The 18,168-nt window shown below is 52.6% G+C and overlaps 1 protein-coding gene across 1 annotated transcript in view; it reads left to right on the forward strand.

Moving 5' to 3' along the window:
- The first annotated feature begins 3,731 nt into the window (after positions 1 to 3,731).
- Positions 3,732 to 18,168, forward strand: part of WDR4 (WDR4 tRNA N7-guanosine methyltransferase non-catalytic subunit) — a 32,108-nt gene continuing 17,671 nt past the window's right edge. The window contains exons 1-6 of the mRNA XM_072739651.1: positions 3,732 to 3,909; positions 5,903 to 5,968; positions 6,883 to 7,026; positions 11,952 to 12,108; positions 12,842 to 12,954; positions 14,453 to 14,513. Of these exons, the coding sequence (XP_072595752.1) occupies positions 3,821 to 3,909; positions 5,903 to 5,968; positions 6,883 to 7,026; positions 11,952 to 12,108; positions 12,842 to 12,954; positions 14,453 to 14,513 (630 nt within the window). The 5' untranslated portion in view covers positions 3,732 to 3,820. The remainder of the gene's footprint in view (positions 3,910 to 5,902; positions 5,969 to 6,882; positions 7,027 to 11,951; positions 12,109 to 12,841; positions 12,955 to 14,452; positions 14,514 to 18,168) is intronic.

An 18,168-nucleotide genomic window follows, 5' to 3' on the forward strand; every position in this document is an offset into this window, starting at 1 on the left:
ATGCTGTGCAGGGGGCAGATAAATGATATTTTTAGTTTACCAGTCTGTGGATCAAGAGGAGCTACCTGAGGAGCCCCATTCAACCTAATATATGGATCATGAAACCCTGCACTCTGAGTATGGTATGGGGATTGGGTGAGACTTTTGGGGATTTTGGGAGGCGGTGTTTTTTTGGTGGAGAAATGTGAATAATTGGGGCCAAAGGATGGACTGTAGTAGATTTGACCACAACATGGCCTCAATTCTCCACCCCTCCCTTTATACAGGCCCTTTGTAATGTGCCTTTGATGCTCCTATCACCAAGAAGGGGTTTCTTGTCTTGTTTTGGCCAAGAGGGTGTTGGAAGCAACAGCACAGCCGTTCTATGCCTGGACCTCACAAGGACGGAGTTTTTTCTTGACTGTGCCTGCCATGTAGGTAAGGCCCAGTCTCCTCCTGGGGGATGACATGGAGTAAAGACAAGCTGTCCCAGGCCATCCTAGACAAGCCAGTTCTCTTCCAACCAGATGGCAAGCCATGGACACACGAGCAAAGACCAGACAATGCTAGAGGAACCATCCAGCTAAGACCCGCCCAAATGGCCAACCCCCAGAACTGAGCTAAGTAAATGATCACTGTTTTAGGCTACACAATTTGTTGCTCTGTTACTTGTTACGTTACGTATTTATTATGTATTATTGTGACAAGGGAAAAAATATACAATTACTAGTACAGTTACTAAAAGTTATTAACTACAGCCGCGATTAACACAGCTGACATCTTTGAGAAAATTGCCAAGGGAAATGCCCCAAAAGCCAATGGCTCTCATTTCTTTTTTTCTTTTTTTTTTGGCTCTCATTTCTATCCAAGCTGTAAATGATGAATGTACCCTCATCATTCTGCAAATTTCAGAGGTAAAAACTTGCTTATAACTTTACTAGCTACATTAACAAACAAACAAACAAAAAATAGCCCAATTTTACAGAACTGAAATTTGAGTTGTGGGTTTCGGGTAATATGGTAAAGACATTAGATAGTAAAATACCAACACATCGGGACACCTGAGTGGCTCAGCAGTTAAGCGTCTGCCTTGGGCCCAGGGTGTGATTCTGGGGCCCTGGGATCAAGTCCCATATCAGGCTCCCTGCATGGAGCCTGCTTCTCCCTCTGCCTGTGTGTCTGCTTCTCTCTCTCTCTCTCTGTGCCTCTCTAGAATAAATTAATAAAATCTTAAAAAAAATAAAATATCAACACATCATATTAATGCTGAAATAGTTTACATCTATACATAACAGGAATGGTGGTAAAGACCCCTTAAGCAACACGACTGTGCACCTGCATTAACTTCTGATAGCACATACAAAATTAGCTGATGTAGCATCAGAAGAGATACAAAAGGGAAAATTGTGAAGTTGAAATAAGCTTAAAACCATTTCAATTCAGACTTGATTAAAAGTTACAAAGAAGGGATGCCTGAGTGGCTCAGTGGTTGAGTGTCTGCCTTTGGCTCAGGGCATGATCCCGGAGTAGCGGGATAAAGTCCCACACAGGGGTTCCTGCATGGAGCCTGCTTCTCTCTGCCTGTGTCTCTCATGAATAAATAAATAAATAAATAAATAAATAAATAAATCTTTAAAAAAAAAGTTACAAAGAAAAGGTTTGGGTTATCCTGGAATTTGCTGAGAAAAATATATTTAGGCAAATACATCTCATTGGCTCAAGTACTGTAAGGATTCAGAATGCGAGGCACATGGCTCGTCACCTCAAAAAGATCAAAATGACTAGGGTGTGTTCACGTGTGATGATCAAGCACAACTCTAAGTTTTCATGTATACGTGCTCTGCATCTTGTGATATGATGCACGATTTCTCTTAAATCTTTATTGTTCAGTCTCGACAGCTTAAAAAAATTGTACTAATTTTTCAAGGTTGTAACTTGTAACACGAAGGGAGTCAAACTTCAAGATCCGTTCAAATAGGTATATTCTAGTCAATTTTAGGTTAGAAGGTGTGTCGTGGAACATTCTATAAGACGTAAGTGACCAAAAAAAAAGGCGTTAAGTGACAACTGTAAAGAAAGCTGAATTTGCTCCCAAGCCTAGTGATGACTGGCCCCCGTCTTTGGATCTCTGTGGTCTTAGTATAATTATCTTGCCCAGAATAGAAACCGTAAATTCACTCGCATGCTTGAAAAACATCCCAGACCATGAGCATGGACTTTGACTGTGCCAGCTAGTGTAGTCGAATAGAAATGATGTTTATAGCAGATTCATTTTTAGAAACATGGGGCAGTCTCCTGCTTTCACTGTGGTTACTGCCTAGCGGCAACCTTGCCCCCCAATACTCCCTTGCAATGTTTTTCCTCCTCTTCTTCTCCCCAACCCTCTGTGTCCTTTGTACTGTGATACACAAACTCTCCCATCTTTTGCCTTCATGAAAATCCCTTTTACCTCACTGCCTTTTTTAAAAAAAATATTTTATTTATTTATTCATGAGAGACAGAGATACAGGCAGAGGGAGAACAGGCTCCATCCGGGGAGGCCGATGTGGGACTGGATCCCGGGACCCCAGGATCACGACCTGAGCCAAAGGCAGATGCTCAACCACTGAGCCACCCAGGTGCCCTACTGCATTGCCTTTAAGGAAGTCTGGCTTTCTCCCACACATTCTGCTTTGCTGGCAGCAGCCTCCTTTGATTTGGGGTATAAATTCATCCTTGATTCATACAGGAGGTGGGTTTAGGGCCAGCATGTTCCCAGCTCCCTGTGCCTCCTGCCCATCATCACCCCTTTGCTCTTCTCTAACAGTAACCACTCCTTTAAGACGATTAGTTGGGATCCCGGGGTGGCCCAGCAGTTTAGCGCCTGCCTTTGGCCCAGGGCGCGATCCTGGAGACCCGGGATCGAGTTCCACGACGGGTTCCCGGTGCATGGAGCCTGCTTGTGTCTCTGCCTCTCTCTCTCTCTCTCTCTCTGTGACTATCATAAATAAATAAAAATCAAAAAAAGAAAAAAAAAAAGACGATTAGTTGTTCCATTCACGACTAGTTGTCCCATTCACCTACTCAGCAATATTGAGCACCGACTTCCCCCGCCAGGTATCATGCTGCAAGTTAGGAGAACTGTGACCTGCAAAATTAGGCATTTGTAGTCTGGAGAGACATTAAATAATCACGAATGCAAATAACGTTAAGGCGTGGGAGGCTCCCCTGATCAAGTGATGCCACTGAAGTGCTGGAATTCACTAGTTACAGTAAATAGATGGGGGTGTTGGGGAGACCCAAGAATGGCATGTGCTAAGGCCCTGGGGTGAGTGCACCGTGCCACCGAGTGTGGGGCGAGTGTGGGGCGAGTGTGGGGCGAGTGTGGGGCGAGCAGGCTGCAGGGTAGGTGGGGGCCAGAGCACAGGCAGCTGGCCGGAGCATGACCCGGGCCTGTCTTTGCCCTGAGAGCAATGGGAAGCCACCTGCTGGTTGGAGGCAGGGGGAGGCAATGGTCAGACCTGTGTTTTGTGGGAGCATCCCTCTGGCTTGGGGCGGCAAGGGCAACTGCGGCGGGCGAGGGGGGCCGCGCGGCTCCGAGCCCACCGACCCGCTGCAGGAGGAGCCCCGCGGGGGTGCAGCGCACGAGGGCCCAGGAGCGGCCCCGCGCACGCGCAGGAGGGGCTCCCACGTGGGCGTGCCGGCCGCCTGGTGCGCGTGCGCGCGGCCAGCGCCTCCGCGGGGCGGGCCCGCTGACGCCACCGCGCGCGCCTGCGCCTGCGCCTGACGTCACCGCGCGGCGCCAGCAGGAAGAGGGGCTCGGCGGCGCACGTGGGGGGCGGCGCGGCGGTCCGGCGGGCGCATGGCGAGTTCCGCGGGGCTGGCGCTGTGCGGGCAGGCGCTGGTGGTGCGCGGCGGCAGCCGGTTCCTCGCCACGTCCACTGCGAGCAGGTGAGCGGGCGGCGGGCGCGCGGCGGGGCCTGGGGGGGCTGCTTCCCTCGCTCGGGTCCGGGGGGGGGACCCGGCCCCTCCCCCTCCCCCCCTCCCTCCCCCCCTCGGCCGGGCCACGTGCTCGTCTTCTCCCGAGAACCCCCCCCCGTGCCCCGACGCTGCGGGCCGCTTCGGGCGGGACCCCGCGGGGCCCCGGCCCTGCCCCCAGGGGAGCCCGGGCGCGCCCCCTCCCCCCCCGCTGGAGCTCCGGGTCCGCCCCGCGCAGCGCCCCCTGCACCCCGTGACGCTTTGCCCTCGCAGGCTCGTGCTCCCCGCGGCCCGGCCCCCGAGGTGGGCCTCGGGCCCTTGCTCCCGTCTGGGGGTAGTTGCGGTTCGTGCTTGAAGCCGATGACACGCGTGTCAGGGGTAGACACTCGCTCTGCTCTTTGTTCAGGGCTGGGTTTCGGTTAACCCGGCGCTCTGTGAACCATTTGGTTTTCGCGAACGAGAACACTCACCAACTTGCGGTTTGTTCCAGATTACTTCTTTTTATTACTTTCAGTTATTATTATGATTTGCTTATTTATGTATTTTTTTGGTTCCAGATTATTTTGTTTTACAGGTTCGTGGTATCCTAACACATGCCCCTGGGAGTCATGGGATTATCACACTTGATACTGTGCTTGATATAGAACAACTGTAATAAACCCACCCCCCCTTTTTTAAAAATAGAATATGCCTTTTTATTTTTTTTTAACGTTTTATTTATTTTTTAGATTTTTATTTTTTTTATTTTTTATTTTTTTATTTTTATTTTATTATTTTTTTTTTAAATTTTTATTTATTTATGATAGGCACACAGTGAGAGAGAGAGAGAGACAGAGACACAGGCAGAGGGAGAAGCAGGCTCCATGCAGGGAGCCCCATGTGGGACTCCATCCCGGGTCACCAGGATCATACCCTGGGCCACAGGCGGCTCTAAACCACTGAGCCACCAGGGCTGCCCACGTTTTATTTATTCATGAGAGACCCTGAGAGAAAGAGGCAGAGACACAGGCAGAGGGAAAAGCAGGCTCCATGCAGGGAGCCGGTCATCATGGGATTCGATCTGGGATCACGCCCTGGGCCAAAGGCAAGGGCTAAACCGCTGAGCCACCCGGGGCTGCCCACATCACTTTTTTTTTTTTTTTTTTTTGTATGATTCCTCCTTTGTGCCTCTTTTAAAAAAAAAATTTATTTATGGAAGAGGCAGACACACAGGTAGAGGGAGAAGGAGGCCTCACGCAGGGAGCCGGGTGCAGGACTTGATCCCAGGACCCCGGGATCACAATCTGAGCGGAAGACAGATGCTCAGCCATTGAACCAATGTACAGCACGTCATTAGTTTTAGATATAGCTTTCAATAATTCAGTTGCGCGTATTGAGACGTTTTTAAATGGTGGCAGTTTCAAGTTTATTTTTTTTATTTTTAAGATTTTGTTTATTTATTCATGAGAGATACTCAGAGACAGGCAGAGACATAGGCAGAGGGAGAAGCAGGCTCCATGCAGGGAGCCCGATGTGGGACTCGATCCCGGGACCCCAGGATCACGCCCTGAGTGGGAGGCAGACGCTCAACCACTGAGCCACCCAGGCGTCCCGGTTTTAAGTTTAGGTGCAAGAGTCTCGCCAAAAACCATTCGAATGTGATTTCTTCCAACATAACTCTCTTGCATCAATTTTCTAGGGCGTGAAAGAATATTGTATTACTTCCTATTAAGTTTTTGTCCTCATTTGTTTTACTTAACCAATAATTTTGAGTGCAGAACCATGCCAGTGGTATATGGCAAATCTGAAAAAATTAAGCAAATAAATAAAGCTCCTTAGCCTTTCTCTGAAATACCGTATGCAATATTTTGTTGTGGATAAGACCCTTAATTTAAGGAATATGAAAATATTTGTACTCCAAGGAAAAAAACCCCTCATGTTTTTGTTAATGAAGTGCTCCCTTTAAAGTATTTCTGTTTTTCCTTAGTGATGATGACGTCCTCTTCACATATGATTGCAGCACAGCAGAAAAGAAGCCACAGGAGAATAAAGGGTGAGGTGATGGGGAGACTCTTCAGGCCTGATTGTGGTTGGACCAAAGGGGACAGGGTAGCCCAAGGAGTAAATTGTTGTCTTACTGAGTAAGCTGTCTTGCTCGTCAAAATCTTCATTTGTGTTTACACTGTTGTGTGGATGAACCGGGTACCACGTCAGGAAAGAAAAGTGGAACCAGCTTTAAATTTGGTGTTAAGAACGTTAGAGTAGTTAGGGTTTTTCTAAATACTTTTACTTAGTTTCTGTCAGTAATTAACTGTGGGGGAATCTTGAAGTAATGCAATGCAGTGTTAAATGCCTTGAAGTTAGCTTTAGTTAATTGGAATATAAGAAAAGAATAGTGTGATTATTTGTCTGGTGCCTTTTTTTGGTGAAATTGGTTGTGGCTTTTTTTTTTTTTTTTTAATGATTTAGTCCTTGACTCTAGTTTTTGATTTGTTTATGTCCCTGAGGGAGTGGGTCATGTGATCTCTGAGAGTCTTTCTGGCTTAGCTCTTTGTTTACTTATTTATTTATTTTAAATATTTTATTTATTCATGAGACAGAGAGAGAGGGGAGGACATAGGCAGAGCCTCTCAGGGAGCCTGATGCGGGACTTGATCCTGGGACCCTGGGGTCACGCCCTGAGGCGAAGACAGATCCTCAACCGCTGAGCCACCCAGGAGTCCCTGGCTCAGCTCTTTGGATTTTAGTCTGTGTGCTGAGAGATTTTTCTGTTTCGTTAGATTTATTCCTTAAAAATTACAGCTGTTTTGACTTTCCCCCTGTTTGGTTAATACGTGTTTATGTTCTGGGTACATGAACCTCCTGCTATTTTCTGTCTCTGCTCATATAAACGAGCAAGGCTAGCCTGGAGGAACACAGCCCTGTTCACACAGGTAAGCCTTGATGATCCTTGTCTTCTCTTCTCAGGGAGGACGGGCAGCCCGTGGATAAGGGGAGTGACACGATTCTGGCGTCCACCTTCTCCAAGTCTGGCAGCTATTTTGCTTTAACTGATGACAGTAAGCGTCTGATTCTTTTCCGTACAAAACCATGGCAATGTCTGAGTGTCAGGTATGAAATGCTAATGTTGAATAATTTCGATGTTGAACGCACAGCTTACACTTGCATGCCTGCAACAATAGTGACGTAGTAAATAAGCAACTAACACGTAGTCTCAGCCTTGTGCCAGGCACTGTTGTCAGTGCCATGTGTGATAACTGATTTAATCCTCAAAACAATCCTGTGTCATGGGGGTGAGGGGGTTGTTCTTACCCACATCCCTGGCTGGAGTCTGGAAGCTGATCCCAGTCAGCTCAGGGCAGAGCTGGGTCTTGCACCTGGTCGCTCTGGCTCTAGAGTCAGTGCTCCTGGCCACCAAGCCATCATGTTTTCCAGTGTTCCCCCAGTCTTGTGGCAGAAATGAAGAAAATCAGGTTTAGGAGAGGAGGCGGGTGATGTTGATACAGGCCCTGGGCAGGTATAAATTCCTCTTGCTTGGGTCCTGATATTAAGTTCTTTATTTCCTCAAGTGGGTGAGAGCCGGGATTATGAGGTCTTTGTGACAGGAATGGAAGCACCCACACGGGGCAGAGTCATCCTGTCGCCTCATTGTTGCCTCCCTGAGGCTGCACAGCGTAGCTGTGTCCCTCAGGAGTAAGGGATAAACACATGCAGATGATGATATATTACTACCCAACAGGCGAGGTTAAGGAATTTCACTTTGTAGCTGGCTCACATCTGTGTTGGGGACAGCTGTGCTTTTTGGATTCCTTTTGCATCTTATTTTCTACAAGAAGAGTAAAAACGCAAACTGCAGGTGGCAATCTATGTTGGTATGTGTCCCCTGTTCAGGAGGGTGCATTGTCCTGACCTTGGGACAGGGGTCATCCACACAGCCTGTCAACGCACCCCTGTCCTGTGGTGGCACCTGCTCATTGACTGCAGGGCGAGTGCCCAGGGCTCATGGTGGGGCTCTGGATATTGTCCAAGAGCTCCTGGCATCGTGCAGGGTCTGGAAGAAGGCATCTAGAGTTCTCTCGACTGTCCTCAGTTTCCTTTTTTTTTTTTTTTAAGATTTTATTTATTCATTCATGAGAGACAGAGAGGCAGAGACACAGGCAGAGGGAGGAGCAGGCTTCATGCAGGGAACCCAACGTGGGACTGGATCCTGGGTCTCCAGGATTACGCCCTAGGCTGAAGGTGGCGCTAAACTGCTGAGCCACCAGGGCTGCCCAGTGTCCTCGGGTTCCTGAGGCTGTCAGGATATCAGGGGATGCAGGGCAAGGTCTGGAGTGGAAGGCCCGGGTAAGTGTGCAGGCACAGAGTCGTGTGTCTGTATGCCTGGTTCCCTCTGCATTGTCCAGGGACGTTTGAGGGGAAGGTGCTGTGTCTTTGTTTTGTCTTTTAAAGGTAGTGTGTTGGCGATTGTCTTCATGGAAAGATCTAGAAATGGTCAGGATGGGAAGTTACACATTAGCAAATGGTGGTTGGCACTTGCCTTTTTTCTCATTTAATTGTTTTTTTTTTGGCCTTTTTTTTTTTTTAAGGTTTTAAACAATTTATTTATGAGAGACACATATGGCAGGGGGTAGGGTGGCAGAGATACATGCAGGGAGCCCTACATGAGACTCAATCCTGGGACTCCAGGAGAGAGAGAGAGAGAGAGGCAGAGACATAGGCAGAGGGAGCAGATTCCATGCAGGGAGCCCGACGTGGGACTCGATCCTGGGGCTCTAGGATCACGCCTCGAGCCGAAGGCAGATGCTCAGCTGCTGAGCCACCCAGGGATCCCAGCCTTGGTTTTTACATTGATGCCAGCAGAGTAGTTTTGTGTCGGAAAGCTCTGTGTGAGGTGTGCCTCTCATGTTGCTTGGAGGTACATCGTGCGTGCAGACAGTGCTTACAGGTCCCCGTATAACTCCCATCCCATCTGCGGCAGCCACTGAGCCAAGGGGTCAGGCCAGAAAATGTTGTGGGTCTAGAGCTTGCATTTCTCACGTTGCCTAGTCCTGTGGATTTACGCTGATCTCAAAGTAAGATGTGCTGCTGCCTGGTCCCTCAGCCATTACACCTGGGTGGGGGGGGGGGGGGCACGAATAGATGTACTCTTTCCTCAGAGAAACACCCATTCTCGACGCATCTGATCTTTAGTCCAGTGTTTAGGGTGTCCTGGGCTCACTTTACCCACATTGGAGCAGGAGTTGCTCACAGCTCGGAGCTCTTCATTGGCTTTAAAACTTAATCCTGGAGGTTTTTAAGGAAAAGCCAAATGGGAGTAGTGCATAGCAGTGATTCGTTTCAAGGTGTCTGTTTACAATGCAGAGGCTCAGAACCAAGGCCAGGTTTTCTAAACCAAAAGTCGGGTGCTTGGGGTGGCAGGATACTTTGTGTTGTGTGTTGTGTACGTTTATTAGTGAGAAATCTTACGTAGGAAATCTTACCGTTTCTGAAACTGCCTGTGTTGAAATAATAAAAGTGTGGAAAGGCAGAGAGCCCCAGGGGATGGGATTGTCCTGCCTGAAGCGGCCTGGCTGCTGGAGGTGGTGGCGTCTGGGAGCTTGGTATTCTCGGTGCCCTGTGGCCACTGGGCCCCCACACGCTCAGTTTTGTTGAATGAGTGTGGTGCTCTGGAGGTGGCCTTGGATGGACACCAGGCCTGTGGGGTGATTTCAGGGCTCAGCTACCTGACCGGGGCGGTGCTCCACTTGGTGGCAGAGGGGAGAGGCTCAGGCTGGCCCCGGGGGTGGGTGAGGACCGGGGGTGGGTGAGGACCGGACGCTGGGCTATGAACCCTGTGACTGGAGGGAGGCTGCAGGGCGGAGTCCTTGAAGCCCGGTGAGGCCCCTGCCTTCCAACTGGGGCAGAGCGGCCAGCCCACCCCTGTCTGGGTCTGTGACCTGCTCCCTCAGACCCTCACCCCTGCGTGCCCTGTACAGCAAAGCTGCGTCCTGGAATCCTTGCCAGGACTGACCAGCCTCAGAAGATAAAGCTCCGGCAGAAAACAAAGGGACGAGATTCTGGAGCCATTGCTGTGCTGCGCTGGCGGGGGACAGCGGTGGGGTGCTCGCGTGAGTCCGTGCCCCATCCTCTGGGGGGTCCAGCCCCCGCTGTGGACCAGTGCCTGCGCAGCAGCTGCATCAGTGCCCGTCAGAACGTGCGGCGGCGCTTCAGTGACCGTGTGGTCGGAGAGTTGGTTAGTCTTGCCCGGAGCCTGTTTGTCTTTCTTCTGTTGTTTTCTCTGTGTTTATTTCTCTCTCTCTCTCTCTCTCTCTCTCTCTTTTAAAGATTTAATTTATTTATTCATGAGAATATGCAGAGAGGAGAGAGAGGAGAGAGGCAGAGACACAGGCAGAGGGAGAAGCAGGTGCCATGCAGGGAGCCTGACATGGGATTCGATCCCGGGTCTCCAGGATCAGGCCCTGGGCTGTAGGCGGCGCTAAACCGCTGAGCCACCAGGGCTGCCCCTCTCTTTTTTATTTTTTAAGATTTACTTATTTATTCATGAGAGACACAGAGATTGGCAGAGACACAGACAGAGGGAGAAGCAGGCTCCATGCAGGGGCCCTGATACGGGACTTGATCCCAGGACCCCGGGATCACACCCTGGGGTGAAGGCAGGCGCTAAACTGCTGAGCCACCCGGGAGTCCCCCCGCATTTATCTCTTGCTTGTCCTTCTGTGGCTCCACTGGCTCCAGGAAGTTTGGGAGAAGGTGCAGCTGCCACAGGCTGGAGCCTTGGGACAGCTACAGGCCCTCTTGTCTGCATTTTCCGGCCTCTTGTTCCTCTGCTCCCGAGAACATGGGAGGGTCCCACATTGTCTGGTCCTCATGTTGGAGATGTGGCTTTCTTGAGCTTCAGTTTCTGTTTCGAGTGACATCTGGGGTCCAGCTGTGGGGAGCTGGGTGCCCTGTGCACAGACACTGGCTCTTGTTGGAAAGTGAGTCCACTTCCACCCCCTCTGGTGACAAAGGAGAGCAGGGACCCCAGCTCTTTTGAGGGGAACCGTGGTAACGGTAGGTTACATGGATGTGTGTGCATGAAGCAGTAGGATAAGTACAGGTGTGTGGGATCCCTGGGTTGCCTTGTGGAAAGCAGGCTCTGCTGTAGGGATGCCTGTAGAAGGGAGGTGACCCGGGAGAGCGAGAGGAAGCTGCGTGAACCCTGCTCCCCACCAGCAGGCGAGACCCAGAAGGGTAGGTGTGTGTGTGTGGTGTGAGCTGTCACTTTGTTGCTTCGGCTGGCACAGGATGCAACCAACGCACAGATGTGGCACATCTTGTGAACCTGGACGAAGGGCTTGAATTGTGTGTTAACTTTAACACAGCCTGAGCTGGAGCCCCGACCTCCCCAGCAGTGCACGTGCTGAGGCAGCTCGCCCTCCTCTGGAATTGCCCTGGGGGCTGGGGGAGGGACGGCGAATGCTGTGTGTGCCGCCGGCGAATGCTGTGTGTGCCGACGGGGTCTGTCGCCCCATTCAGGGGTGTTGTGTGTGGGCAGCACGGGTGGGATTCCCGCGCAGCAGGGTCCTCCGGGGCTGGGGTGTGGACTCAGTGGTCCTGGACCTCCAAGGCTAGGAGGGCCCTCTGTGGTGTGTGTGCTTGCGGTTCCGATCAGAACATGTTGCTGTTGATGAAGCTGACCATTTTCTTCCCCAAAGTGCACAGTAGAGGTGCTGGGGTCAATCAAGGAGCGACTCTCCCAATATTTTATTACGACAATCTTCAAATACACGGCAGATTTGGGTAGATTTCACATTGAATACCTAGATTTTGCTGTCATAAAAGCAAAAATATTCCAAAGTAGAATTTGGCTAAGGTATTGGCTTTGTCTCTGTTCTCTTAACTGCTTGAGTTTTCTGGCACTGCTTTTGGTAACTGGCAGGGAGATCCGGGGCGAGGGGCTGACGTAACGGCAGCAGAACTTCCGGCCTGCAGGTCTGTCGGCCTATCTTGTGCTGACCCGTGCAAGCCAACTGTGGGCGTCTCTTGCCTTCCAGGACCGTGGTGAGGAGGTGCACGGCCTTGACCTTCACGGCCTCGGAGGAGAAGCTTTTGGTGGCCGACAAGTCTGGGGACGTTTATTCCTTTCCTGTGTTGGAGCCACAGAGATGCAGTCAGCTTGAGCTTGGGCACCTGTCAATGTTGTTGGACGTGGTATGTGGGTGATGGGCCTAATTAACTCTGCTGCAGTCAGGTGGGGCAGGGGCAGTCACCGGGGAGGTGAGGCCGGGTCTGTGAGCCCAGCTGTTGGGGTTAAGGTTCTGTAGCAGGGACAGCTCTGTGGCTCTGGGAGTTTGTGGGAGTTTGTAGGGGTTCGCGGGAATGGAATTGAAGGTGAAGCTGACAGGGTGAATGTCTGCAGGCCATTTAGGAGGTGCCTGGGTGGTTCCAGGTGTGAGGCACAGCCTGGTTTGGGTGACGAAGTGGAGGAGGGATGTGGAAGGGCAGGTGCCATCTCAAAGCCTGAGCTCGTCCTCCTGTTTTCTGGGCCTCACCTCTCTCCTTCCAACCCCTGAGCCCGGAGCTTCCCCCCGCCCCCCAGGCCCGGTGAGGGCTGGGGGCAGTCAAGAGCTGGTGTAGCTGGGGTGGGACCTGACAGGAGAGACCGAACGAGGGAGGGGTTCTTGAAGGAAAGACCACCAGGACGTGGTGATTGCCTGGCCATGGGGACACTTGGAGGAGGAAGGAAGAGAGGAAGGCCAAGGGATGGTGTGCCAGGTGGCAGGAGGGAGTTGCATTGAGACAGGCATCTAGATGCCGCTGCGGTGTCCTGCGTGAGGACCCCTGGTGTAGAGCGGGGGACAAGTCCTGGGGGGGTGCTGGAGGTGGGGGGCAGCTGTGGCCACTCTCACCAGCAGGTTTGTCCCTGCTAATCCCCCGTGTGCAGGCTGTGAGTCCCGATGACCGCTACGTCCTCACTGCCGACCGGGATGAGAAGATCCGGGTCAGCTGGGCCGCGGCACCGCACAGCATCGAGTCCTTCTGCCTCGGGCACACAGAGTGAGTCCCCTTCCTGCCCCACAGGAGGAAGTGCAGGCTGAAGCACAGGTGGGCCGCCCGCACCTGGGCGAGGGCCTTGTGGGAGAGGACCTGCCCTGTGTGAGTTAATTCTGAGGTTGCTCCTGTTTCTCGGTTTTGAATGGAATGTAAATTGACTTCTGTGAAGGTCACTAGTGGCCTTGTTAGTAGCTCCTGACAGCTCACGTGGGCTTTGATTTCAGGTCTCTAGCAATCCAGCGTCTGGAGTTACGACCTGCAAGCCCTGTGGCCGTCTCTTACGGGGGTCTGCTCCTCCTCACTGTGCTCCCACACAGCACTCTGCCTCAGGGCCTTTGCGTGTGCTGTCACTTATCTTCTCAGCAAGGTCTCCCTTCCGCTCTTCCTGCGCTGCTGGCCTTTTCTCTTAGTCTGCACAGTCTAGACAGGAGCCCCGAGCCCTGGAGTCTGGAGTGAGATGTGCTATGAATGTACAAGACCCAATTTAAGAGATTTCATAGGAAAAAAGAACGTAGAAACAGCTTGTTACTAGTCTTTAGTTAAGGTGTGGAAATGGTAGTATTTTGGATGAATTGGGTTAAGGAAGAGTAGTAGCGTCAGTTATTTTCACCTGTGTGTGTTTCTTAACGTCACGTGTGAACGTAATTGGCGTGGCCGGTGCCGTGTTTTTGTTGGGGGCGCTCTCCCGAGGCCTCCGCGGGCCCGACTCCTGCCAGCGCCCTGCACGGAGGGCCTTGCGGGCTGCGCTCCCGGCCGGCTCCCGCCCTCAGCACCCTGGCCGGCAGGTTGAAGGTGCTCGGTAGGTGTTTCAGCTCGTGAACAAAGAGTACAGATAGGCGTTGAAGGATCTCGTGGAGGATCTGTGGAAACTGGTTTCCGCCCTTTCCGCCCCTTGAGCCAGTGAGGTGACTTAAGCACTCCGTGATGTTCTCTAGGGGAGAGGCGATTGTGGGCTCGTGATGGCGTCCTTGCTGGGTGAGACGCGGGGAATGCTGTCCCGTTGCCACGCTAGAGGCTGGCTCACAGCCGGCAGAGCCCAGGTCGGGGCTGCCCGGCCAGCGGTAGAGGACAGTGGGTCTGATTCTGTCCGCTGGCCTGTGTTGCTGCCCCCACCCCCTGGCTCTGTCCTGCGGTTCCCCCTCCTGCCCCCAGGCTCCCTGTGGTCACCAACCTGCAGGAAAACCTGCAGGAAGACCTGCAGGGAAGGTCTTGGGCTGGGAGCAGGGCAGCCGGAGTGAGCAGTACAGATGCTCGTGGTGTCCCCGCAGCATGGCTGGGGCCCGCTCCTGCTGGGCGTCTGTCGTGGTGGGGCTCCTGAGAACGACGCGGCGTGCTCCTGCAGCTTGTCGGTGCTGTCCAGCTACATGGGGGGCCCATTGCAGTTTTTGTGGGGGGCCCGGGGCAGGGGGAGGAGGCTTCCTTCTGAGATGACAGATGGGCGAGCAGACGTCACAGCAGCGCACAGGGACTTGGCTCACCCTCAGCTCTGTCTGCACTGTAGGTTTGTGAGCCGCATCTTCGTGGTGCCTGACCACCCCGAGCTGCTGCTGTCCTCTTCCGGGGTAAGTGCTTTCAGCAAGGGGGCCTGCCGGGGTCGGGGAGGAGGATTGGGGGGCAAGGATGGACACGCAGCCTTTGTTCGCAGAGTGGGTCTTTCGCCTGGTGGCTGTCCACTAGATGGTGCTCGTCTTCTGAATTTTGGAGCTGACTGTGGCTGGCTCTCCACTGGGGTGTTATGTGTGTGTGTGGGGGGGCACCACGGGAGCAGGGTGTGAGGACAGTGTTCTCAGGGCTGTTGTCACATCATGACGTCACCCCCATTACAGCAGTTGGTGGGAAGACCTTTCTGGGTCCGGGGGTCCTGGGTTCCATCCACTTACCACTGTCCTGGCTCTTGACCCTGCCCCTCAGGTGGGGCCCAGCCTTGGTGGGGGCTTTGACCTGTAATGAAAACTTCTTCGTCCTGGCAGTTGGGGCTTGAAGCCTTGATGGTTTAGTGATCAGAGACTTGGCTCTAAGGAATAATCTGTGAAAGGATCATTGAGCAGTAGTCTCTGCCAAAGTGAAGGTTTTGGATTATTAGTGGTGTCTCCTTTTCTTCTGGAAGCCCTGTCCTTGTCCTGTCTTTCTTGCCCCTTAGTGTTCTATGGGACTCAGATGCTTGGGGTGGTGGGGGCTGCATGGAAGGGCCTTGGACCTTCAAAGAATTAGGGTTTCTGGGTGGGAACAGTGGCCTCCGTGGCATCCTGCAGACATCTGGCCGCTGTGTGTGCATGTGTGCTTCTTTCCTTTACTACGTCCGTGTTCTCACGGTTTCTGCTGTCCCGTCCTGTACTTCCCAGCAGTGTGTGGTCCTGTGGTAGCAAACAGGAAAACAGATGTGGCCAGAGTCCTCAGGGGCGGCCAGTTTTTGTGAATTTTGCCGTACCTATGCCTTTTACTTTTTTTCATAATAAAAAAAATAGGTGCCCAGAAAAATGAAATGAATATCTTTGATTTTATTTATTTATTTATTTATTTAATTTTAAATTTTTATTTATTTATGATGGTCACACAGAGAGAGATAGGCAGAGGGAGAAGCAGGCTCCATGCACCGGGAGCCCGACGCGGGACTCGATCCCGGGTCTCCAGGATCGCACCCTGGGCCAAAGGCAGGCACTAAACTGCTGCGCCACCCAGGGATCCCAATACCTTTGATTTTAGCACTAGCCTGGCAAGTTCCAGCATTTTGCTTGTGATCCTGTTTGGAGATGTAGGAGGGCTGGCGCTCTGGCTGCCAGAGTGCACTGTCCTCTGTCCCCCATACCTTGCAAAAGGGACTTTTCATTTTCACCAGAAGCACATACTTGTGAAATTCTCCTGTTCCGCCTGCAGTAGAAATTGGCCGTGGCTCCCACCGGCTCTGCCAAGGTGCGCCCTTGGGACCCACATAGCCAGAGAACGTGAGCAATCGAGAAACGAGAACACACATTTTCCCTGTGCCCTCCTGCCCTCTGTGGTGATGCGCCCTTGCCCTTTGTCCACTTGTTTACTGGTGGGCTGCACCCCACCCCGTTCCTTTTCATTCTCTTGCTCTCGCTCTTCTCTGTTTGGGAGCAGCGCATCTGAAGGTGGAGGGGGGGTGTTGTCATAAAGCTACTTTCCTGGAAGTGCCCTTAATCCCCCAGCTCCTGGTTGGAGGGGGGGCATCTGGTGGAGGGATGCCTGGCAGGGTGGTGCCCAGCGGAGGAAAGCCTGGTGGGTGGCAGGTATAGAGCTTGAGGTGAAAGCTCCCCGCAGGGATTTGGAAGGCTTGGGGCCCGTGTTTCCTCTGGTTGATCCCCAGTGTGCCTGGCTTTCATGAGACGCCTGAGGCCATTGTGAGTTTGGGTCCTTTCAGTGGGATCTGTTTCTGCTTCTCTAGATGCTCCAGGGGCCTTTCTTGCCCCTGTGCTCTGAAGTTAGGGGAGGTGGGGGCCGGGCTTGGGAAACCAGCTGCCCGGTCGGGGTGGCCCCTGCGGTGGAGATCTTGGGCCCGGCAGTGTCCTTACTGGGGCGCTTCCCCTCGAGTCTGTGGTGTGGGATGTTGGGCTGTGTTTCCTGCTGCTTCTTTCCCTTGGTCTCTCTCTCATGCTCCTGGTTCAGCTTTTTGAGACTCCTCCTCAAACTCCTTTAGTTCGAGTATCCTGTGGGTGTTTCACTTCCGCTGTTCCTGGTAATTGTCCGGAGCTTTTTCTCATACTGAGTGTCCTTTTGTTAGGCGCCCCGTTCGTCGGTCCTGAGCGCATGTCTTTGGTCTCACCCAGCCCACGCATGTGTTGCCTTCACCCTCTGTGGTGTCCATGTCCCACAGATGTCTGCTGGTCTCATCTATCCATTTGTGATGGGGATGGGGCCACGGCCAGCCTGGTGGAGGCTGCGTCTGGGAGCCCAGGGTGTCAGAGTCGGGCACCTGCAGGCCATCTGGGTCAGCCTTCTTCTGGTGATCCCTTTGCCCAGTCTTCACTGTTCTGAGCATCAGGCCTGTCCCCGTGCTCCAGGAGGTGACCGGGGAGGGCTGCTGGTGCTCCTCAGCTTGTATCTGGAGTCCCTAAGTCGGTGGCCTCTGGCTTCCTGGCTTCAGAGGGTGAACCTGCCACTCTGACAGCACCCCCTCCCATCACCATGCTGCTGCTGGGTCGCAGCCTCCTGCACCAGGCCCTCCACTCTTCTGCTCCAAGGAGGCCTCACCATTGTCTTTTGTTGCATTTCTGTCCCTCAGGCTTTACGCCTCAGAAACATCCCTTTCCTGTCGCTGTGGGGGACCTAGGGGTGGGTGACCATTAGCCCCTGAGTTTGTGTGCTATTTCCATGGCAGGTATTCGTGCTCCTGCCCAGCACCCACACACTGCTGCTCTTGGCTCCTAAGGGCCTTGCTCTTCTTCCCTTCCTCCCAGTCATTTAGAAACTCCATGTGCTCTGTCTGTGCCATCTCAGCGGGCAGCTTGGAATCTGGGCCTCGGGTGCCCTCTTGTCGGGATGGCCTCTGTGCACACCGGGGGAGGGATCCCCAAGGTGCCATCCAAGCAAATGAACCAGCAAGGCTTCATTTCACTGCCCTTGTGTCTGAATGTTCTCAGATGTGCAGTTCTTTCTACATCCTGTCCTTTCAGCGAGGTCATCGACAAGCATTTGTTAATATGAGCCTTTTTCTGTCGTATTTACATATTTTTCTGGAGCACTGAGGCTTTTTTTTTTTTTTTTTTAAGATTTTACTTTATTATTTATTCATGAGAGACACAGAGAGAGGCAGAGACACAGGCAGAGGGAAAACCAGGCTCCACGCAGGGAGCCCGATGCGGGACTCGATCCTGGGACTCCAGGATCATGCCCCGGGCTGAAGGCGGTGCTAAACCACTGAGCCACCTGGAGATCCCTTACTGAGGGGATGCCAGTTAATACACACGCCAGTTTCCCTGCAGGCTGTACCAGTTGACAGTCTTGGGGGTGACACATGGACTCCCCCTTTTCTTTTTTAAGAATTTTATTTATCCACAAGAGATAGAGAGGGAGGCAGAGATACAGGCAGAGGGAGAAGCAGGCTCCATGCAGGGAGCCCGATGTGGGACTCGACTCCATCCCGGGTCTCCAGGGTCCCGCCCTGGGCCGAAGGCGGTGCTAGACCGCTGAGCCACCCAGGCTGCTTGGACTCTCCCTTTTCACTAAATAGGGATGTGGGACAGTCGTTGTGCTCATCGG

This window comes from Vulpes vulpes, chromosome 15, assembly GCF_048418805.1.
Source record: "Vulpes vulpes isolate BD-2025 chromosome 15, VulVul3, whole genome shotgun sequence".
Lineage (NCBI taxonomy): Eukaryota > Metazoa > Chordata > Mammalia > Carnivora > Canidae > Vulpes > Vulpes vulpes.